The sequence below is a fragment of the Enhydra lutris genome, unplaced genomic scaffold, assembly GCF_002288905.1.
Source record: "Enhydra lutris kenyoni isolate GAN:26980312 unplaced genomic scaffold, ASM228890v2 scaffoldscaffold15, whole genome shotgun sequence".
NCBI classification, from domain to species: domain Eukaryota; kingdom Metazoa; phylum Chordata; class Mammalia; order Carnivora; family Mustelidae; genus Enhydra; species Enhydra lutris.
This window is the reverse complement of record NW_019154099.1, coordinates 53554163-53578404: the sequence shown is the minus strand read 5'-3', so window position 1 is coordinate 53578404 and position 24242 is coordinate 53554163. Positions and strand designations below refer to the sequence as shown.

The following is a 24242-nucleotide window of genomic DNA, read 5'->3' as shown; positions in this document are numbered from 1 at the left end:
TTTAGTTGGCACTTGATGTGCGGATAGAATCTCAAGAGGTGGAGATGGAGAAAAGGCTTGTGATGCTGAGCAAGGAGGCTCAGCTAAGGGGTAAGGATGTGGAATGAAAACAGTGCAGAGTCTGGCTTGGGTTTGGAGAAAAGGGTCAGTTGAAGGCAGAGAGTAAAGGATCAAGAATACTGGCTAAGGACTTTAGAATTTTTCTGCTGGAATACCAGGGCCTCTCATGGTTTGGAAATAAGGTATAGCATCGGCAGGGCAGAATACGGAGCTGATTTCAAAAAAGACAGGAAGGAACGGCCTCTACCTTTGAATTCAACAACTCGTCACTGACACCCTGACAGGCAGGCTCACTCCCATCCACACATCTGAACAATTTCTGGCTAATGTGGGACGTTTACAACAGTTCCGAGACTTCCTGTCTCACCCACCAAGTAGAATTCACAACTGAAGCTCCAAGATATGGCAGATGGAAGCCCATGCAAAAGTGACAGACTCTGTGTTCATGTTATGGCATACTGCTTCTCCTTCTTAGCTGCCAGTGAGCTCAGTCTCTAGGACTGGTCTTCTGCTTTATACTAGATTATTTTCGCTCTGACTTTTCATTCTGACTAATAAGGTGATCTCTCTCTAGGAAGACTTCCCTGTCTTGAACACCACCCATAATCCTTTGCAATGGCACTGAGCCCCACTTTGCTCAGCAGGCTGTGTCTTGCCTTCTGCACCCTTCTAGAGTCAACTTCTGGAACTCCCTTAGTCCCAGCTCCATCTCATCCTGCGCTCCAGTCTTATGTCCCAGTCCAGCTTCCTCTTCTTCCTGTTCTGCCCCAAGCTGCTTCCAGAAAACCACATCATGATATAAAGGGGGAAAAATTAGTAGAGAGAACTTAGAGCCTTATGCAGTTTAGGGGGAGGGGGTCATCCGGAACTAAGCTGGTAGAAATAGACATTAAAAGAAGCCATGTGAGAATGAGATTGCTAAAGTCAACTTGAAAGACTTCCATGAGTAGAGAGTAAGAGAGAAAGGTTAAGTGTTAATACTGTGTACAAATTTACCTTTTGGTGCAGCAATTTCATGTCTAGTAATTGATCCTGAAAATACACCCCCACGAAATATGAATTTGTACCAGTTCATTGTACCAGTTCATTCTCTGCATTAACATCTGTAATTTCAAAACACTAGAAAGTGTCCAACCATAGAAGACTGAGTATTAGGTCACTTGTACAGAGGTGAGTCCTATGCATCTGAAAAAAGAATGAGCAAGATTTCTATGTACTGATATGGAGTGAATTCCAAGAGATTCTGAGTGGCAAAGGCAGAGTGCAAAAGAGTATATACAGCACACTACCTTTTGTGTAGGGAACAAATGAAAAAAAAATGATAACACATACATCTATCTATCTGCCTTTATTTAAAATAAACATATACACAGACAAAGCAGAACACCATAAAGTTGGTTACCTACTGGGTATGAGGAAAGCAGGAGGGAAGGTTTAAGAAGAGAATGATGATCTGCTAACGATGCTTTTTTATATAGTTTTGACTTTTGAAGGCATCCTAATGTTCTACATATTGCAAAATAAAATAAAATAAAATCAATAAGGATGCAAAGAAGGGGGGGAAAGTCTAAAACTGAAAGCAATCTGAAGTAAACAAGCTCAGTTGTACTTCTAACACATATAATAACTACACTAAAGGGAGACAAAAGGAAAGAAACCCAAATAACTTAGGAACACAACAATCCTGAGCATGGCTGGGGTGGGGTGGGGGTGGGGGAGGAGGTCAATTGCAAACAAATCCCAACATGTTTGGTAGACTTGTTTTGTATAGTGGTACACATGAAGCTATTCTAAAAACAATTTTAGATGTACTCTAGGATTGAGCAAATAAGGAAATATATCCATGCTGCTGGGAACCAGAGTTCTCAGTGTGAAAAATGGGACCTGCAAATATGGTAGGGGAAAGACAGGAGATAATGTTGTGGGGGGTGGACTGCAGTTATATGTATTGCTATGAATTCATGATTTCTAAAATATATCTGTGTGTATATCTATGTATGTATGTATGTGCACGGACACGTTCATGTGCATGTTTACTATCCTGTCTGTAGAAAGGGCCAAGAAGCAAATTCATCCCAGTAGAAATAAGCATCCCCAGTACTTACACTTTTTATTCTAATACCATTCTTCACCTAAAGGAACCAAGACTCTTTAGAGACATGGTTGATTCCAAAGCTGTGGCGAATCTGGTACAATATGGCTCTGGAATATTTTGTTATGCCAGAAAAGAAAGAATTGCTGAAACAAGATGAAACAAAACAGTGAAGGCATGTCACAAGGACTGAGACGCTAGCTTGAAGGGGTTCCAACTGCCTCATCTGGGACAAGCTGAGCACCAGAGTAATTAAGTGCGATAATGAGTAATACCATTGAAGTAACAGGAACTGTGATCCTGGACTGACAATAAATCACTAAGTAAATGATATAACCAATAACGGGTAGATGAGAGAAGACTCTTACTTGTGGTACAATGTTGGGTACCAACTAGTAAATAGGGAAGAAATGCTGGAGTTTGGAAATCATCATTTTTCAGTCACTACTGTGAGCACTGGGTCAGGTGGAAGTCATCAGTGGATGGTAAATCGGGGGTAATTTTGATGAGGATGTGATGTCTTATAATTTCTAAGAGTTTCCCAATAGACTGTTCATTCGTTACAAGGACAAAATCAGTAATTACAGGGCTGAGACATCAGACAACACCTTGACCGTGTGATCAAAATTAACCTCGCCAGTGAGAGCAGATGGGTATCATGGACTTCCAGATGACACATCCTGAGAACACAGAATCCTCTATCTGGTGATTCAGCTAAGAATGTATGACATGAATCTAATCATGCGAACACATCAGACAAAGCCAAAACAAGTAACATTATATAAATTTTTTTTAAAAAGGTTGGAGAGAATTTTCTTCAAAATTTTCAATGCTGTAACACCATCATCTGTGGAAATGGTCCAGATTAAAGGAGGCTAACAAGAGATGACAGCTAAATATAACTCTGCCCTAGACTGATCCTACGGAGGCAGGGAAATGCTGTAAAGGACATTGTTCGGTCAGTGAATGAAACTGGAATATGGATGGTTGATTATACAAAAGTATTATACTGATTTTAAAAAAGATAGAGGCTCAGGTATCTTAAAACTGTGTTTTGTATCTTATCAAATATGTTTCATCATTTCCTGAAACAATTCTGTAAATTTCTTCTTTAAGGTATGTTAATGTTTTTTTTCATGTTTTTTTTTCACTTAAATGTTGAAACATATGGATTCCTAAACTAACTCCTATTTGTTTATAATGTTTTATTTAAAAAAAACCCTAGATTTGATTTGAAAAATAAACAATATATAAATTGAGCCAAGAAGAACAAAGAAACAAAGCAGAATTCAAGCTTTATTACTGAAAGAAGTTTGGAAAGCTTGACATTTTCAAAACAATGAGACTATATGGTAAGCATTCGAGGCCTTGTGTGTGTGTGTGTGTGTGTGTGTGTGTAGGGATGAGTATTAGGAACTGGAGGTAGGAAAATTCTACAGAGAAGACAGAAAAGATTAAGGTGCTGGAGAGAAGCAAGGAGATCAGTTAACACAGTGAATAACCCGACTGTTAAGACCATTAGTCATGGTGCTGACCCATCCACTCATAACTTGCTTTGGGTATGGCCTTGATTCCTACTAGCAAAATACTCTTACTGCTCTTAATCTATACAGGGCAATTCAATGCAGTCAAAGACTGCAGAAAGATGATAGCTCTGAACAAAGGAGGACTCTACCTACAATGGGACTTCAAGAGGGAAGATAGTCACTACTCTTGTAGTCAAAAACTTGTCTTTAGCATCCAAAACAATGGCTCACACCCAGGGTTTTCCAAAAGAATTACTGGGAAAGCTTTAAAAACCCATTGCAGCCCAAACCACACCCACCAAAACAACTCAATCAAAGCTCCCAGCTTTGGACCTGAGAATTCCCAAATTCCACCAATCTTTAGAAAAAGTGGACTTTTGAGGTTCCATGTGCCCAAATACGAAAAGAGTACTGAATTTTAGTAACATCAGCTAAGCACTAATGAAACCAAAACCAGTTGCTTTGTTTTATATGATCCGGGTAATTAATTTTAACAGCTTTACCATAAATTTCTAAAAAACATTTTTAAATGTCTTCTATGAGATGTAAAAATATTTTCACCAAACATAAAATTGTGATTTCACTATATTTTCTCCTGAGTTTCACATCCAGTGCATCTAAAGTTTCTATCAAATTAAAAAGTTTTGGTTCTATTTGATGCTAAGGTATAAATTCAAAGCACCCTTGAACTGTAATAGAAAATAATTAAGTCAGCTTATATAAATCCTTTTTGAAAGATTTAATCCAGCATTCAAAATCATGGCTCACAATTTACATAAAATGTTGTTGGGGTGTTGTTTCCTGTGAATATCCTGCTTGAAGAAGGCATTTGGAACAGCTGGGGAGCATCAAACTTGCCAGTCTCAGCAAGATGACATTTTCCCCTATTGATTTATCTGCATTTCATTTCAAAAAAATATACTCAAAAGCAGTCTCTCTCAGAGGTTCCACATTTCTCAACGCCTACCTTTTTCCATGAAAAACCAAAATGGGATTATTTAAGAATTTTCATAGGATGGATTTCTTACCTGCATTAGAGCAGATGACATCTTGAGAATTCTTGCACATCTGGTTACTCTTTTTCTTCGTCAGGTCACAGTGAGTTGGGTACTGGCACGCATTCCCAAACCAACCTTCCTGACATTTGCACTTGCCACAGTCACACTTACCATGGCCTGAGAATTTAACAACATCCAGTTAGTCTCGAATTATTTTCCAAAGGAACCCATTACTGTAACTGAAAATCTCAAGGGTGACGTTGGTTTGGGACTGAGCTCTAATAAATTCAAACACATATACAATACAGGGGCTGAGGGGTAATGCTACTGTAGATGGTATAATGTAGTTTGTGGATTTTACTTCAATAACCAAAGTTGATAAATCATTCTAAAATGATTAATTAATTTGTAGAGACAGGAGGATAAAGAATAAACCAGAAGTTTAATTATACACTTGGTCAGAAAATTTAGCACTAAAAAAAAATCCATCTAGCACCTCCACAGTTAAGACATGAAAGCACAATAAAAATTATTTCCATTTAACTTCATTTTATAACACATAAAACCACCACCTCTGAGTAACAAATCTTACATGAAACTCCACTAAACCAAACACTGACTTAGATTTATTGGAATTTAGAATGTAATAAAGTTTAATGGCTATATTAAATACCGCCATGGAATATGATTGGCACAAAAAATAATTACATATTTTGTTTCTTAATGAGAAAATTTGGTTCAAGAATCAAAAGGATAAGAGCCATGGTCATCTACTTCCACAGAAATTTCTTAACTTTTTATGTCCTCAAATCAACATTGTGCTGTTTTTATTGTTGTGATACTAACTTTCTTAAGTCTTAGTTGATGAATGTTACCAATGTTTTTATTGACTACACACTAGTCCTACCAAAATATAATATATGTATAATACTGGGCTCTTGTCTTGAAGTAACTTAAAAAGTTCAAAGTTAAGGTCCATATACAAAGAAGCTGGTGCTATCTTCAGCCAGAAATGTTTGTCAGACCCTGTGTTAAGTTAAGCAATATGTCTCCTATAGAAATAATCTCTGAACCTCTTGACCTTTAACTGAGTTTGGAAAGATGAACAGAGTTTAAATGGGCTGCAGGGAGAGTATTCTTATATTACTCAAAATAATAATGCTATGTCCCAATGCCTGAAGTTCATAGACCTTAGAATGGAACCATTGATCTAGTGCCAATAGTCATTCAGTGTGGCAGCCAAAATCTACATGATGAGGTCCAGATGGTCAGTCAGAATGAATGGCTCAGAGGTGTCCCATTTGGGCCTGTTCAGCAGAGCCTGACTCTATGATTGGCTGTGACTTTAAAACTCCTCTGAATATTGCCCAGTCCAAGTAAATGTTTCTATTCCTGTTGCATTTTTCAAATTAATTATTCTATTTTGCAAACAAAACCCTGCATGCACCCTAACTGTAATTCATTTTATCCAGTGCACATCACTGTCAAATTGATTGTATCATTTTGCATTCTTGTCTGGCCTTACATGATACTGTCAATCTCGGCCAACTTGGTATCATTTACAAGCATAGGTGATCTCTTCTGCCAATCGTCCAGTCTATTTATGAAAGTATTAAGCCAAATTCTTTAGGTAGCTAAGTCTCTTTTTGCAAAAAAGTATCTTGGTAACTATAATTCTCTTTGATAATATTAACATCTTAGGTTGAACGACATGGATCGCCACTATTATCAGTTTAATATCAGCTATTGCCATATGGTCCATCCCAATAAAATGTAGCTTCACATCCATAACAAAGAAAATAGAAGTGATTTAGAAGATAATGAAATGCAGTAGTAGTGATTTGCTGAATCTACAATAAAAGAACACTCAACACTTCTTTTATATTGGATGGGACAATCTCAGACCCTGACCGAAGTTATATATAATGGAAATGGGTAATGGTGGGGAGACCAAAGGTTACAGACTTTTTTTACAGGGGGAGGGGTAAATTTAAAAATAGGAGGGAAATTTAAAAATATACAGAGAAGAGAGAGAGACTCCTCCATCTCAGACTGACCCAAGGAAGAATTAGTAGAAGTAATATTCTCAGGTGCTCACACACCAAAGTTAGCTCATGGAGGCCCAAGTTCAGAAACCCCTCCCATAAAAGGTTCTGTGGTAAACATGGCAAAGAGAACCATTATATTCTTCTTTTAGTGGATTATGATATAAATCAGCACACTGAAGCTTCTTCATGTCCTGCTGTGAAAAAACGATTTAGCTTTTGCTCAGAATATACAGTATTTATTACTAGGGAATCTCTTTCATAACCTATGTGAATTTCCTAAACCAAACTTAGACCAATACTGTATTAGATAATGTACTTTCAGCTTCTCATCTAGCATCTCCTCAGAGGTAAAGATGACAGCCAGTGTAGGACAGGGTCATCTGCCTTTCTATTGTTTCTAAACTTTATACCCTATGAAGGCCTCTTGACTCACTTTTGCCCATTTAGGAAAGTGAACAGAAATCAATTTTTTAATGTCGAGAATTATTAAGTAATACCCTGTACAACCTAATTTGTAGGGAAATATATATTTTTTTTAAGATAGAAAATAATCTTCAGACTATTTTTACTCTTTCTCTACAGTCATTAATTTCTTGAGCAGAGCTCAGGGAATTAGGTTCCTACATTATTGTACTTACATTATGTAGCTCATCTCCATTGTAGCGTCACAAATATGGCTTCAAAAAAACATTCCATTTTTCAAAATAATTTGCCCGTTGGGAATAGACGGCTCAAGAGAACTAAAGCAGAATGCCTGAATCATGAGGCCCAGAAGAGAGCTCTGATTGCCCAAGGTTGAAAGGTGGTCTTTGCTGGCTACATGAAATCCTAACTAGCAAAGCATTCCCATTCCTGCCTGTCACCATTCATCTCTCCAGTTCTGATTCTTCTCAGATAACTCAATTTCCACACTTAAAAAATGTAGGCTTAAAATGAACAATCCAACATGCTTCGCAATAAACATGTTGCCCTTCAAATAAATTCCCAAGGAGTCAGGAGAAAACACACACAAAACAAGCACGTCAGAGAAATGCCAAAACAACTCCTACCGAAGTAATAAGGAAGAAAAAGTAAATGGCTATTCTTGTTGCTTGCAGGATTGTCAGTGGTGTAGCCCAGTCGCTAGCAGGGGAAGACAGGCCACGGTGGAGGGTAAAATCTAGTAGTTAGTCTCCTGTTCAAGGAAGAATGTGGAGGCCTGGTGGCCTTCCCCAGGGCTTCACAGAGGGGAGCTAAGCCTTGCCTTTATCTCCAATGATAAAGGCGAGGCAGCACAGCAAAGACATAATAAACTCCGTTTTGTGATTCTTTAAGGACATCAGTGGCTCCCCCATTACTTCTGGATCCCTTTTACCTTAGGAATGCAAAAACACTAATTTACTCCAGAGGCAGTGGTGATGAATTTATTAGTGCACAGTGGAGAAGATGCTTTTTATTTTAAAATTAAAACAAACTGTGAACAAATGGAAATACTTGACCAGTATTGAAGAACTTTTTTTAAAAAGTCAATTAGCCATTTGTATAAACTAGCAAAAAGTAACAGTACTTTTCTTTTCCAAAAAAAAAAAAAAACAACTAATAAAGACAAGGGGGGAACACTGAACTCCCCTCCAAGTCTACTGATATTCTGGATAAAAATAAACTGCCAAAACTAATGTGCCCATCAGATTAGCTTTACATCTTTGGTTTCAAGTCTTCAAAGGCTAAAAAATAAGATAGACAGTAGATGCACAGGTTGGCAGATACTAGGTATAAGATGGAAGGATAAAGAAGATGTGATATATGCATACAATGAAATGCTAGTCACCAGAAAGAAGGAAATCCTGCTGTCTGGGACAACAAGGATGGCTCTTGAGGGCATTATGCTAAAGTTGAAAGAGAAAGACAAGCACTGTCTGATCTTACTTATATGTAGGAATATTAAAAACAAAAAAAAATTAAACCAACAAAAGAACTCCAAGCACATAAAGAAAGAGATCCGGTTTGTGGTTTCCCGAGGCAGGGAGTCAGGGAGGGGAGTCAGAAGAAGGTGCTCAAAAGGTACAAACTTTCAGTTAGAAGAAGTACTTGGCATGTAATGCACAACATGAGGACTACGGTTGACACTGCTGTATGGTATATGTGAAAATTGTTAAGAGAATGAATCCTAAGAGTTCTCATCACAAGGAAAAACAAACAAACAATGTTTTTGTACCTATATGAGATGATGGATGTTATCTAAATTTACTGTGGTCATCATTTCCCAATGGATGTAAATCAAACCACCATGTGCCAAACTTACACAGTGTTGCATGTCAATTATATCACAACAAAACTGGAAAAATCTCGATTATTAATTATTATTTCATGAATACTGACAATAATTTTTCATTTGTGTTTTAACATTTGGATGTTTAAAAATGATTCTTTCTGGGAGCCAAGTAAGCTAGGGGGAAAGCATTCTAGAGCCTCATGGTAACCTGGAAACAGATATTTTAATTTGAGCACTCGGTTGGCCCTGCCTGCATTGTGTCCTATTTTCCAGCGCATTCAAACAAGCTCAGTTAATAAGAGACACATTCAAGTTTTCTCCACTTGTGAGTCATTATATATCCCCCCACCCTCTCTATGTATAAAGAAACAAAAGAACTAGCTATGCCACACCTAGAATTCTAAGAAAAGATTGTGAAAGGATCCCTTATCTCAATTAGCAGTAGAAACTTGACTATTTTTAAGAAAGGGCACCAGACCCTGGCTTGCTTCTCAGACTAACAAAAAAATACTTCTCAGATATTTCTTCTTCCCATTCCTGAGAACATTATGATGTGAATAATGGAAGAATTCTATGTAGAAGAGAGCTTTGCCCTAGAAAATAAAAGGTCTGGGCTCTAATAATTGCCTGGACACTAGTCAGACACGTGACCTTGATCAGAAAATTAGAAGAAAAGGACACAAGTAATTACCACCTTCCAGATACCATGGTAAGTGCTTTATACAGGCTAGTCGGCTTTATTTCTAGAAGGAGCCAGTGAGACAGATTTTTGTTTCCCAGTTTTACAAATAAGAGGACTAAAGCGTAATTAGCTTGTTCAAGGTCACATAGTTTATAAGCTGAAAAGCTGTGTTTTCTCCATGATAGCCATTCTGTTTAGTTGCAATGCCACAGACTTGACCCTTTCTGTTCTAAGAAAGACGGTGTCAGTAAAAGCCACGAATTGGTGACATAGACAGCACTGGTCTACTTTTTGCTGTTTCCTTTTGGAATTCACATGCCCCAAATTGGATTATTGGTAATCCTTGGTGAAAACACTCAACAGTAAAATTGTCAGACTTTACTATTTCAAATTAATGCTAACATTGGTAGATAAAAGAATTCAGGCCTCTAGTCACCTAATTTCTCTAGACCTCCGTGCTTAGCAGCAGAACTAAGAAATTGGACTACGTGATCCCCACATTCCTTTCATCTTAAAAGATCCGTACTTTGGCCTGAATTATTTTCTTTTCCTCATAACAAAGCAAAGTACTTTCTTCAAGTGGGTCACTCAGCATATGAAAACAAATCTTGTTTGCTACTGAAAACAATCATGACACAGACTTCTATTTGTTATAAAGTACCCATTAAAATATGGTAGATTATCCTGGTATGTGTATTTTTAATGTGAATTTTGGGTAAGTACTGATAAAATCAGGAGATTCACAATGAGAAATCTGGTAACGTGAGACTGAGGGATGAAATATAAATTATAGCAAAGCATGACACTGTATTTTGGTTGAGTCTTACGTCTTAAGTTTCCTACATTCAAAGAAAAAGCTATATAAATTATTTCAAATTTACACACACACACACACACACAAGTTTGGGGATTCAGGAATCCTCGTTGTTAGTACAGATTCTATCACAGGTAGCCTTGTGACCTTCAGCCAATTAATCCTTGAATTTGTCTGGCCTGGTTCTCTTTGTTTTTGGTCCGGTAAGTCAAAAGTATGTGAACTCAGTATTCCTCAAGGGAGGCAGGGTATGTCTCTTTTACGAGCCTTTAGTTGAACTGTCTTCCCTGACCATTCCATCTATACCACCCAGGAAGCTGGTGTCCTTCCCTGCCTGCAACTCCATGACGGTAAGAACATATGTTGTATTTCTCAGGTGTCTGGAGAGGGAAAGACAGAGGGAAAAGGCCTCCGGACAAGATGAGGGACGTTCTCTGTTCCCTTTCCCTCCTTCTAGCACCCACCTCTAACATTCTATTTATCCAAAACCTTTACAGAGATTCTTCACTCTCTTCTGCAATAAAAAATAAGTAAAAATAAATAAATAAATAAATAAATAAATAAATAAATAATAGAGGCCTCACTTCCCTTAGTTTCTGCCTTGGCCTTTTGTCCCCTGTTGGGGTAATTTTTTTTTTTTTAAGATTTTATTTATTTATTTGACAGACAGAGATCACAAGTAGTTAGAGAGGCAGGCAGAGAGAGAGAGAGAGAGGAGGAAGCAGTCTCCCTGCTGAGCAGAGCCCGATGTGGAGCCCGATCCCAGGACCCTGGGATCATGACCCGAGCCGAAGGCAGAGGCTTTAACCCACTGAGCCACCCAGGTGCCCCTCTTTTCCTTTTTTAAAGTTTTTTTTTAAAACATGGAATGCTTCATGAATGTGCATGTCATCCTTGCACAGGGGTCATGCTAATCTTCTCTGTATCGTTCCAATTTTAATATATGTGCAGCCAAAGCGAGCACTCCTATTGGGGTATGTTATTCAGAAGTGTCTCTTAGGATCAATTATACCAAATGACACAAGGCACTTGGGCCTTAGAAACTTAACATCCACCAATATCTCTTAGTCAGTTGAAATGAATTGAATCACCTCAGAATGTTGTGACCAGAACAGGAGACCTGAGACCAGTGAAATCTCTTCAGCTTTACTGAAGAAGTAAGGAAGTTCCACACTCACCACTGCCTCCTTGCCCAGCACATAAATACGTGTGCCCAGAAATAGGGTCAGTGGAGATACATGTATATGTATGTGTGTGTGCTTATTGATACATATACGTGTTCATGTGTGTACATAAAGACATATATGAGACTTAGCAAGACTCTGAATTTTCTCTTTTAATATGGAAGCACTGGATGATGAGACCATATTCAGCATCCCTCGCAATATTGAGATTTTTTTCCCCAAATGTTTTGTATATGTATCTTTAATGAAAATTAATAATATTCTTCATCTGTTAATGTTAGGTTTCTTCATCTCAAGTTCTATTGATTGTCTATAGAGCAAACTCTACATATGCCTTTATTCTCACAGCCATTAAGGAACTGCGCATCTCCCCCATGAGAAAGGGTAACACAGGGCCCTAGAGCACACATATATGGGTAAATTCAATTTTTTGAGATGTGTTCAAGAGTTTTGAGACAATTGTTTTAAGCAATGGGTTTGCAAAAATAGAATAAAGATTTTATTTCTTAAGCTAGATCATGGAAACATCCTATCAATTTTATCTTCTACACTTTATGTAGTATTTCACTCAAAAATCTAAAAAAGAAAAAAATTATCTGTTAGAAGCAATATTCCCTTAAGTGATATTGTTAAAGAACATTGTTTTGACCTTGAGGGGCATTCAGGAGATGTGAGAATCCTGACTCATATGCATAAGACACAGCACCAAGGAGACAGAGTCACCTTTACAGCCTGAGGGTCTAGAAGAGCCAGGTAGACCATGCTTGGTTATCTGAATGGGAGGACACTATCATCGGAGGGCTATATGCTGAGCCAGAGTGGAAGGTGCAGAGTAGAGATATGAAAGGGTCTCCAGGAAAGGCCCTATCTCTGCCACTGCCCCCTCCACTGGGAGTGAAGTATGGGACACAGAGAAACAGAGTAGAGCTCCCACTGCACATCCCTGGAAAAGCCTTGTACATTTTTCTCTAGACCAGCTTGGAACAGCTTCAGCAGGACAGAAATGTCTGTGAAAGCTGCAAGTACCTAACACAGGCCACCAATTGTCCTGCTGACCCAGCATGGGGCAGGACGGCAATCACAATTTTGGGGAGAAGGAAGGTTACTACCTAATGAGTGCTTGTGATAAAAATGAGTAGATGGAATTACAAAAACTGCCAACCAGAGATCAAATGGAAAGCACAGACGTAGTAAATGGCAGACGAGACAGAAGCCAGCAACCACAGAACAGGACATGAGCGGGGATAAGGAGGCAGAGGCAGTGCCCTGTGGGCCGTGAGCAGTTGACCCCGAAAGACCCTCTATCTCCACTCCAGGGAAACCCCAAATGAATGAGCATGCCCAGAATCAAATTAAATAAGGTTTTTATCTTTGGTAGCATGGGAGCTATTACAGGTTGAATATTATCTCTCCCCACCCCCACCAAATTCACACATGGAAATCCTAACCCTAGTGTACCTCAGAATGTGGTCTTATTTGGATACAAAGTCATTGCTGATGTAATTAGTTAAGATGCCCTCGTACTGGAGTAGGGTGGGTCCTTAACTTAATGGGACTAGTGTTCTTATAAAAATGGGCAATCTGGCCACAGAGAACACCATATGAAGATGAAGACAGAGATCGAGACTGGGGTGAAGCTTCTACAAGCCAAGGATCATCAAAGATGGCCAACAAAGCTCTGGAAGCCCAGGAGAGAGGGATAAAACAGATTCCCCTTCAGAACATAACTCTGCTGATACCTTGATCTGAAACTTCTAGCCCCCAGAGCAGGGGGACAAAAAAATGCCTGTAGCTTAAATCATGCAGTTTGTGGTACTTCGTTATGACAGTCCTAACAGAGTAATACAGAAGTTCAAGGTATTGTTAGAAGAATGATGGAAAAATAAAGGTTTATCATTTTACATGTATGAGTTTATTTTTTGAAAAGGTAATTGTCACCCACTGACATATTCAGCACATTTTAATCCATATGCTTCAGAGATGACTCCATCAATAATGGCTGATGTTTACCTGAGTGTTGTACCTACTGTACCCAGGACCAACCTAAAGGTTACAGAAGGCAAAAAATCTCTGAACAGAAGTATATAATTCTCTTTGCCTATGTCTAAAGTCAATAGGAAAAAAATCAGTAGAAATTCCCCAGCTAGTGAAACACACTGTTTAGGCAATTACTGAGAAACAGGCCAAATGACTCTTCATGGCTTATCTCTCTAATCATTCTACTTAAAATTCCTCCATTCCCCAAACCTGTTTTCTAGACAATAAAACCACTTCCTTCACCTGAAAAGGATACCACACGTCTCTGTTAGCTCTACTGCATTACTAAATTCCTATGGACTGTGCAAATCCTCCCCTAAACAAAGCTTCCAAACTATGACCAGGAAGTAAACTTTAAAAAAAGCCTGAACTTTTATAAAGAGTTTTTGTAAAGTCCACTTTTTATAAAACCTGTTTTTTTTAATAAAGAACTCTTTTATTGCTCCTTAAATAAGTCTGTGCAAGGGCTCAGTGAAAGATTATCTATGATCACCTCATAATCTCCAAACGTTATGATCAAGTAATTCTTTGGAATGTTATTTTCTCCTCATCCAACTAAAAGGGAGCAGATGGCAACAATTTATTTTTTTATTTCCTTCTCAGTTCAAAAATTAACATTTATTTGTTCAGTTAACTTTACTGTAAATCCACTAATTGCAATAATTTCCTTTTCTATTAACTCAGTAACTCCCCAGGGTACCTCTGTTCTAAGCTATTATAAAGTAGGTAGTTAATAAAAGTTGTTGACAATTTGGTTGACTTGATTGAAAAAAAAAAAAGCAAAATAATTCTCTTGCAAGCAGGCAAAAGGACATTAAATCATGCACTGTCTACAATATAAAGATCAGTCACCAGGAAAATATATATCAGTAGTTGGCATGGAGACCAAATTGAACTCATTACCATTTATTTTTAAAACTCTTCAGTAACTCATGAAGTATTTTATAAAATTTGAAAAGCAATTCATGGACAAGGTAAGAAATACTTTAAAATGAGCTGTCACTTCAGAGTTCCTAAAAAAAAACTTTAAAAACCTAGATCAGTAGACAAAAAAATTAAATGGGATATAAAGCCATAGGGTAAGCATTTTTTTTTTTTTTTTTGTAAGGATATAATACTCTGTAACTCTGTTGGGATATCCCTACCTCATTTCTTAAGGAGTAAAAACTGGACACAGCTCATCTGACAAAGAGATCTCGTCTACAAACCATGGATATTGTAGAGGAGGGGCAAACTGTACTGAGGTGTGCACGGAGGTGATCAAAAGGGAAGGAAAGATTGCTGTAACAGCCAGTTCACTCAGATGTTTCGAAATCATTTAAAGCTAAGCCATCCAGAGAAGTAGAAAAGAGCATGGAAACAGTGGGGACCATTGTTCCAAAGAAAAGGAATATCTTCACGTGAAGATATGATTAAATTCAAAGCTGACCCACCCCAGTCCAAAATGCCCTCCCTGTTCTTAACTCATGAACCATGTCAGTCCCCATTCTGAAAGTCTACAGTCATTATAATTCATGATAGATAAGCTTCACCTATTGTTAAATTTACAAAGTATTCCATTTTTTGAAAAGATTTTATTTATTTATTTGACAGAGAGAGAGAGAGCGAGAGAGAGAGAGCACACAAGCAGAAGTATCAGAGGGAGCTGAACAGGGAGCGCACCAGGGGCTTAATCCCAGAACCTCATGACCTGAGCCAAAGACAGAAGCTTAATGGAATGAGCCACTCAAGCCCTCCCAAAGTATCTCATTTTTAATCATTCTAGATTATGTATATTATCTTCTTTTTGGCATGGGCATACAGATATTTACTTTGGAAAATAGCTTTACCAAAGTATTCTGTAGTGCATAATAACAAATATACAGTAAACTCTTAAGTGAAAAATCACTTTAATTCATATTATCCTATTTTATTATCAAAATAGCACAAAAAAAAAAAGAAAAGTATTACCATCCTCACTTACAGAAGAGGAAATTCTTGGTTAATGTCTGTAAATGATTCCTCCAAATTTTTAACAAGCTCTCAAGGCCCCCATTTACCTTGGTTACCCTCAAACTCAGGTGCAAGAGTGAAACCCCTAAACTTCCTGTCCTCCTCCTACCCCACGTTCATCAACTTCACGTCCTCTCCAGCCCCAGAGGCCACATCAAGGTCCAATCTTTTTCAAGGAGCCTTGATTTCTTTGCCTTCTGGTTCTCTGGAGCCCAACTTTTTTCCCTACTTTATTTCAAGCTCAGCTTCTGTAATTAGCACCTTCCCTTTATACATGAGTATAAAGGAGAACACGAGGCTCCTTTACACAATGTAATCAATACGGCTTCTATGAAACACATGTCCCTAATTTTAATCTCTATTCCAGTCCCTTCTCCCTTTCTTATTCCAATCTCCAAAAGGGTAGTTTTCTCTCCCAGTCTCACTTTCTTGCACATTCAGATTTCAGTTCAGTCCCTCCATTCTACGGACGTTTTTCTGAGGTGACTACTAACCTTTTTATTCCTTAATTCAATCAACATTTAAGTCTTTATCTTATCTGTTGCTTCTCTATCCTTTGACCTCTTCTTTTTCCCCACCCCATGCCTTGTCCTTCTCTGCCTTCTCTTCCACCTCCATATGCCCATAAATGCAACATTAGTAAAATCCATATTCCCCACTGCATCTGACAAAAGATAAGGCAAAAAAGAGGAATAAAAAACACTGGCGCATTTATTCAGAAGAGAGTTAATTCAACCTGATAGTCTTTACATTACTGAATCAAACTAAGTTTCAAGCAGGCTTGAACTATGTTTTATTATTTTATTTTATTTTTTTACCTGTCATTCAGGGAGCAGTTGGAAAACAGGAGGAAGGCTCATGAGGAATATTAGAGAAAAGTGAAAAGGAATTATAAGCAATATTTCTTTTGCATATCCAAATATCCAAGATTCAAGACAAATAATGTAAAGTTGAATCTGCTACATACACATACCAGTTTTCTTAAAATGAGCAATATAACATTTACATTGTTCTGAGTCTTAATTATTTTCACACCTAAAATCTTGGAGAACTTCTGTCAAGAACTTTGAAGTAAGGCTGAGATTGTATTTTTCCTATTTGAAACTAACCAATTAGCCTGCTACAGTTTCACATATTCTCGACTCATGTCATGGAGACATGAGACTTGTGGGTCAGAGTCAAAGAACTCTCTTACTCACATTAATAGCAGTACCTGAAATATCAGTTTGAGTCACTTACCAAATCCCAGTTCCCACAGGACAACACAATGAGGGCCAATGAGGGCCAGATGATGCTGGCACATACAATGGGGTGTGTTAGAAGAGAGGAAGACCAGAGAGATGCATCCTGACTCTTTCATAATGGGTAGTAAGCATACTTGAACTTGCCCCTCAAGGAGACATTATTTTATTATACTAATCTATAAATAGTTCTCTTTGCTCCAGAAGGAGACACGTCTATCTTCCAAGACTGCTCTCTGTACAAATACCCATGAAAAGATAATTTGGAATAAAAGCAATCAATACCTCTGTAAATAAAAAACACAGAAATAGAAGAGATGCATGGAGAATTATCTCCCAGAAACTACTGATATTAGTATCAATAGGTTAATATTAGTATCTTAGCCCATATATACCTACCTTATTCTTTCTAACAGGTGCATAACATTCCTTTGTATATAGCCACAATAATTTAGCTATCCTTTATTGGTGAGCACTCAGCTGTTTTTGATCACTTACCACTATAAACAATGTTGTCATAAGTATTCTTCCTTACATATGTATCTTTGTGCAAAAGTATAAATAGATCTGTAGAATAAATTATTAAGTGGAGTTTACAGATGAAAGACTATTGCATATCATTGAAATGTTCATGTATATAGACATATTTGTCTCAAAACACTATTAAATGCATTCTCATTAACAATGTGTGAGGAGGGATGCCTGGGTGGCTCAGTTGGTTAAGCGGCTGCCTTCAGCTCAGGTCATGATCCCAGCGTCCTGGGATCGAGTCCCACGTCGGGCTCCTTGCTCAGCAGGGAGCCTGCTTCTCCCTTTGCCTCTGCCTGCCTCTCTGTCTGCCTGTTCTCACTCTATCTGACAAATAAATAAATAAAATCTTAAAAAAAAAAAAAAAAAAACAATGTGTGAGGATAGGGGCTCCTGGGTGGCTTAGTCGTTAAGCGTCTGCCTTCGGCTCAGGTCATCATCCCAGGGTCCTGCTTCTCCCTCCCCTGCTTTCCCTGCTTGTGTTCCCTCTCTTGCTGTGCCTCTGTCAAATAAATAAATAGGGTCTTAAAAAAAAATGTGTGAGGATACACTTGCCAACATATAACACAGAATATTATCAAATAACCTGTGTCAATCAGAGCATTAAAATTATAGTGGATATTTTTGATGACATCTGTCAACTGCAGATGAGTTCAATTTCTTTTGATTGGTTTACAAATAATTTTTTATAAACAAAATCATTTTATTTTGGAGAGAGGAACTAAACACACTAAGTTTAAAGGTTAATTTAGGATAAATTCACAGATACACACTAATGCATAATATAAAACAGAATGTCAATTTCAACTAATTAACTACTATATTTCTCTTACTTCTTACCAGAATAAATTTTTTTCAGGTGGTTATTTTGTCTTGTTTTGTTTTAAACTTATACGATCTGAATCAAATTAATGATGGTAAAGGAAAAACAATTGTTTTTTCTTACATTTAGTTATTTTTTTCATCAAGGTTTTAAAATTTGTATATGGAGATTATTTTGTTTTACACTATAAGATCCTTTTGTATACATCTAAAGAAATGTTAAAGGGAGAACTTACCTGCTTCAGTTATATTTAATATGGAATGAACAAAAAAAGAACACAAATTAAGCTTTTACTTTAAAAAAGAGGTTGTAAAATAAAAATTCTTAGGAAAGAATAATGAAGGACCCACTTACGATGAAAACAGGAATTAATAAATTAAAAAGCAGTCACACAAAAAGTGAGCTCATTAAAGCTAGCGAAAAGGCAAACCCATTAGTTATCATGATAATTATAAAAATATGGAAGGTAGATATTCACAAAATACATAACAATAAAGGAAAAATCAGCAACAAATTCTGAGAAAAGTAGATCACCAGATAAGTACATAAAAGATACATAAATAGATATGCTATACATATGGAAACTTCTGACAGTATTAGTCTTGGTAGTCTAAAGTTTGGGGTTATTTTCATTTTTTTGCAAAGTTTTCAAGAGAGATTTTAAAAATTTATAATCAGTAAGGTCTTGTTTTGTGTTTTATTTGATCTAGATTGATTTTTATGTTGAAATTATAGAGAATAACTAACTATAATATTATTTCAGAATTCATTTTCTTCCAAATTTTTATACAATTATCCTTACATCACTTGCTGGCATCTTCAGTAAAATACTGAGTAGAACTATGTTGTGAACGTCCTCATCTCATTCCTGATAGTGAGCAATTTTCTGTCTTTTTTAATCAGATTAATAGACCATATGTTTCCAGACATTGATAGACTCAACTGAATTTGCAATCTTTCTGGAAAAATTATTGTTCATTACATTCTTTAAACTATGCTAATTCTGTAATTAATATACGCATTTTCATTCATAACATATTTCTCTTTATTTTTGTTGCTTTACTGTTTTGGTTATGCTTGTTGTTTTCCATTTTGTTGCTTTTGTTATTAGTTTGCTTGTTTGTTTTTTTGTTTTTCTTTAAGTGTGCAGTAAGACTGTCTAGTTTTCAAACACTTAATTTTGATTTTCTTTATTCTGTCTAGTATTTTTATTTTCTAATTGATTAACATTTACTTCTTTGAGTTTATTGTTCTTTTTCTTACTTTGATTTTAGGCCCTTAAAATGTTTAGATTTTTTCCGCTTTTGCTATGTGAACTGTTCTGTTATGCAGTATCATAAACACAAAAGGGTGTAAGACCCACATACAATTTAACATCTACCAATGAAATAAAAGCCTTCGTACCCACCATCCAGATAGTGAAGAATCAGTTCACAGTGAGTACCGAACCCCTTATATTCTGCACAGCTGCACTAACTACCTTGAATTTTGTTTGATTTCCTTGCTTTTCTTTATTTTTTAAAATATTTTATTTATTTGAGGGAGAGAAAGAGCACAGAGGGAGGGGGAGAAGCAGACTCCCCGCTGAACAGAGAACCTGAGATCATGACATGAGCAAAGGCAGATGCCCAACCAACTGAGCCACCCAGGCGTCCCTCCTTGCTTACCTTTATAATTTTATTTCGTTTGTATGCATGTACAAACAATGGCTTAATTCAAATATTTTCTAATATTTATAAAAGAATCATAAGAATCATACTATAGCAACTGTCATTCAATGTTACAGGTTATTTCATAACATACCTTTTTACTCAATATAATGTTTTTAAGAGGCATCCACTTTGTCACATGTAGCTGTATTTAACTCAATTTGATTTAAGATCTCACTGCATGATTACTTTTTAAAATTAATCTTTCATATGATGCTGGACTTTGGGTTTGTTTCCAGTGGTTGTCAATACCAATCATGTGACTATAAGCAGATGAAATACTTGAAATTTTTAACAACTAGGAATAACCCATCAGGACACAGGCAAACCCAGAAGCTCCCTGCCAGCCTCTGCTTTAACTCTTCAGTTACTGGATAACAGACACCTCCCAGATCTCAGAGAGATCCCGGGGTAAGGCTTGCAATGGACAAATAGGCAGAGGATCTTAGGAAACTTGGGGCCACATCTTTTCACCAACGGCTGGAGAATATTAACAATGGTTATAATCTAAACGGCACAGACCAGCTGAATATCACCAAGGCTGTAAACATTCAAGAACAAACTGCAGAATTCCTCTGCTTTGATTTATTTTCCCTATACTATTACATAACTAGAACTTGGGGCTCAGTGAGAAGCAAGAAAGTTTTATCTTGTTCACTGCTGTATCTATATGCCTAGAAAAGGTGCTTATTAAAGATTCTTATCTAGTCCTTGACAGAAATTTTTTCTCTGGTAGTATCTCCAAGAAATGCTATGAGTATACATTCTTCTATATCTTGCATGTTTGAAAATATCTGTCTTGTATACTTCTCTGAACAATGTTTGTTACATGAATGCCCCTGAACAGGTTGATTTTTGTTTACTTGTTTGTATTTAGCCTGGTTCTCCCTCAGGATTCTTTAATCTTTCAACTCAATAACTTTACAACATTATATTTTACTGTGGGTTGATCCATATTTTTTTTCTAGGACATGTTGTTCCCTTACTACAGATTAAAGTGCACACCCATAGTTTCAACAAAGTACTCCTGAGTTATATTGTTGAAAAGCATCCTATTCCGTGTTTTTTTCTCTTCCATAGGTACACCAATTATGGCTATGCTGGGTCTCCTTTTACCCTTCTTCATATACTATTTTCTCTCTAATTATTAGTATAACACTTGGTTATTTTTCATTGTTTTCTTAATTTTCTTTGTACCTGATGGGCCTGAGAAGTGTCTATACTTTTTTCTCCACATGCCTTCCTGTGAGTTTTTCTTCCTCCTAGATCCCCCACATACACACACCCTCAGTGCATTTACTTTGTCAGAGGCAGCAGGCAGAAAGCTTGAAGTCACGAACTCTGTCTGCTGGTGTACAAGTCCCCACTCAATTACTGTTGTGTGAACTTGAGCAACTTATTTAATCTTTATGTGTATCTCAGAATATTCAGCTGTAAAATGTGAACAAAAACAATATTTGCCTTAGAGGGCTTTTACACGGAGTAAATCAGATGACAGCTGTGAAGTGCTGAAGACAGTGCCTGTTGCATCATAAAACACTATATAAACATTTGTCAAATCCTTAACAAAAATTCTCTATTTTATTGTAATTTTATCCTTAAGTACCTGCATCTCTCCTTTGACTTCTTGTTGCCTAAAAGTGATATATACCATTAGCTGCATATAAAGAAATCTTTCTTTTTAATTTCATAACGTGAACAATTGATCACATTTATTATAAACTCCGTAGTACGATCATCTTTCAGGTGTTGATTTATTATCAATTGTGTTTGTTATGTCCACGTTCTGTATTTATTTCTTGTATTTTTTTTAGAGTTCATATGCTAAATTCTTAATTACTATCCATCACTGAAGGAAAGAGATTTTTCCTAGAATAATTATTTGTGAAAGGATAATGTGGAAAGGCACCAGATAAGTAAACTTTTCTATGAATATTGTTTGGTACATATGTGTAAATATTTTATTCTTAATTTCTAAAGGTAAATTTGATGAACTAAATGTTACATGAATGTGTAAGTTGAATAGGTATGGACATAAAGTTTTCTGCCAACTTTTGTTTCTGCCAAAAATTGTAAGTCAGTACTTCTTTTTTTTTTTAAGATTTTATTTATTTATTTGACAGACAGAGATTACAAGTAGGCAGAGAGGCAGGCAGAGAGAGAGGAGGGGAAGCAGGCTCCCCACTGAGCAGAGAGCCCGATGCGGGGCTCAATCCCAGGACCTGGGATCACGACCTGAACCAAAGGCAGAGGCTTTAATCCACTGAGCCACCCAGGCACCCCAATAAGTCAGTACTTCTTGCCTTGCACTATGTATGCTTTCCTTCTGCTTGAAAAGCTCCCCAGCTTGCAACTGGGAAAGGAACAGTTTCCAGGCTCCCACAATACCATGTATATATCTGTTACTTCACTAACCCATAATTATCTCCTTACATGGCTCTCCCCCCACTGAACAATTATCTTCTTTAGGACTAAGGACTCTATCATCTTAATTTTATATCCTTAGTTCCTATTCAATTTTCTGGCATATAGTAATTGCCCCTAAAAAATGCTTGACAAGGGGCACCTGGATGGCTCAGTGGGTTAAGCCTATGACTTTGGCTCAGGTCATGATCTCAGGGTCCTGGGATGGAGCCCCGCATCAGGCTCTCTGCTCAGTGGGGAGCCTGCTTCCCCCTCTCTCTCTGCCTGCCTCTCTGCCTACTTGTGATCTCTCTGTGTCAAATAAATAAATAAAATCTTTTAAAAAAAATGCTTGACAAATACATAAATGGGGAAGGTTGCATAAAATTACTGTCCAGGTTTGCAACACTTGTCTATAGCAGAAGTAGAATATGAATCCAGTTTTTCCCCTACAAATCATGTAACTATAACTTTCCTCAGTTATATCAATATAAATTAAAGGACTCGAGTCTAGGTCAAAAACCTGTTTCACATACTTGAAAGCATAATTATCCTTCAAATGACTCTTGCAAATGACCCTTATTCATTCAAACACTGATAAAATTATGGTATATGGTTTGCATAGATATTAATAATACACTTCAATTCATATGAGATTTTAAAGCATGGTTCAAATATAGTTTCTGTCTCTGTAACCAAAGTTTGACATGGAATTAATAAACCCTTATGAAAGTGTTGCATAATTCTTTTTTGATTAAGCTCCAACTAACCAACTATAGATAATTATGAATAAAACTCAACTGCTCCTCATGCAAACAATCTTATAGAATCTCTTACTTCTTTTTCAAATGAAGATATAGACTACATTTAGAGACCACTCTAAGGTAAAATGCCTGGAATTGATTATACTAATTTAATAGTTTGTGCTCCAAAAGACAATTTTGATTCTCTCAGGAAGGAGAGAAAGACTACTGTTTTATATGAAAAATATGTACGCTTTAAAATCAATAGTTTTGTCTAACTAGAATCATGGAATCAACCTTGAATCTAGAAATTCAGTGAGATTATCACATTACTGCATGCTGAATGAAATAAATTGCCCAGCTGTCAAAATTAATTCTTCCGTTCCAACTTAATTTTTGCCAAAGTCACACCATAGCAACCACATCCCCATATTGTCACATACTGTTAGTCCTAATGGCTGAACTCGAAGCTTTTCCTTGAAATGTCACATATCTCTAAAGATTAAGCTATATATATAATTTTAATCTAATATAGTTCTATCCCTTAAGATACATATTCTATTTTAAATACTGCCTAAGTTACTTGGCCAAAATTTGTTTCAGTTCTTATTGTTCTTTTCAAATAAAGAGATAGAACAGCCTGGAAAGCCAATCCCTGATTTCCAAGATGTGCTTTCCAGCAGTCAGAGCTGATATGATTTTTCTGTAGTCAGGGCGGTTTATGGTCAATTTGACTAGAATATTATGAATGTCACATATTTCAGGAGACTGATCATGGAATGCAACAAGGAGATACGACTTTAACACTGTCATCTTTATCTGCTCACCATCCCAGTAATATGCGTAATCACAGTAGGGAGAAAAACACTAGATGCTAAAACAGCTTTAGGAAGTAATGTGCTGGAAATGTAGATTATGTTCATCATAGAAAAAAAATCCACTTTCATAGGTGATGGAGATAAAGAAAGGTTTATATATTAAAAGTTTAAATGCCGTTGGTTTCTTAAATATGCACAAATATCATTTGTCCTAAGCAATTTTTAGGGAACTCTTAACATGAGATTACAATAAGTTAATGTGAACAGAAGTCATCCTCTGTGTTTAAGATGAT

The 24242-nt window shown here is 36.8% G+C and overlaps 1 protein-coding gene across 2 annotated transcripts in view; it reads right to left on the bottom strand.

The window, feature by feature from the left end:
* Positions 1–24242, bottom strand: part of LOC111147097 (integrin subunit beta like 1) — a 205620-nt gene that overhangs the window by 116034 nt on the left and 65344 nt on the right. Inside the window, exon 3 of one of the 2 annotated variants that reach the window (XM_022502984.1) lies at positions 4707–4853. The exons of the other annotated variant lie outside the window; for it this stretch is intronic. Coding sequence (XP_022358692.1) covers positions 4707–4853 — 147 coding nt within the window. The remainder of the gene's footprint in view (positions 1–4706; positions 4854–24242) is intronic. 2 annotated transcript variants of the gene reach the window in all.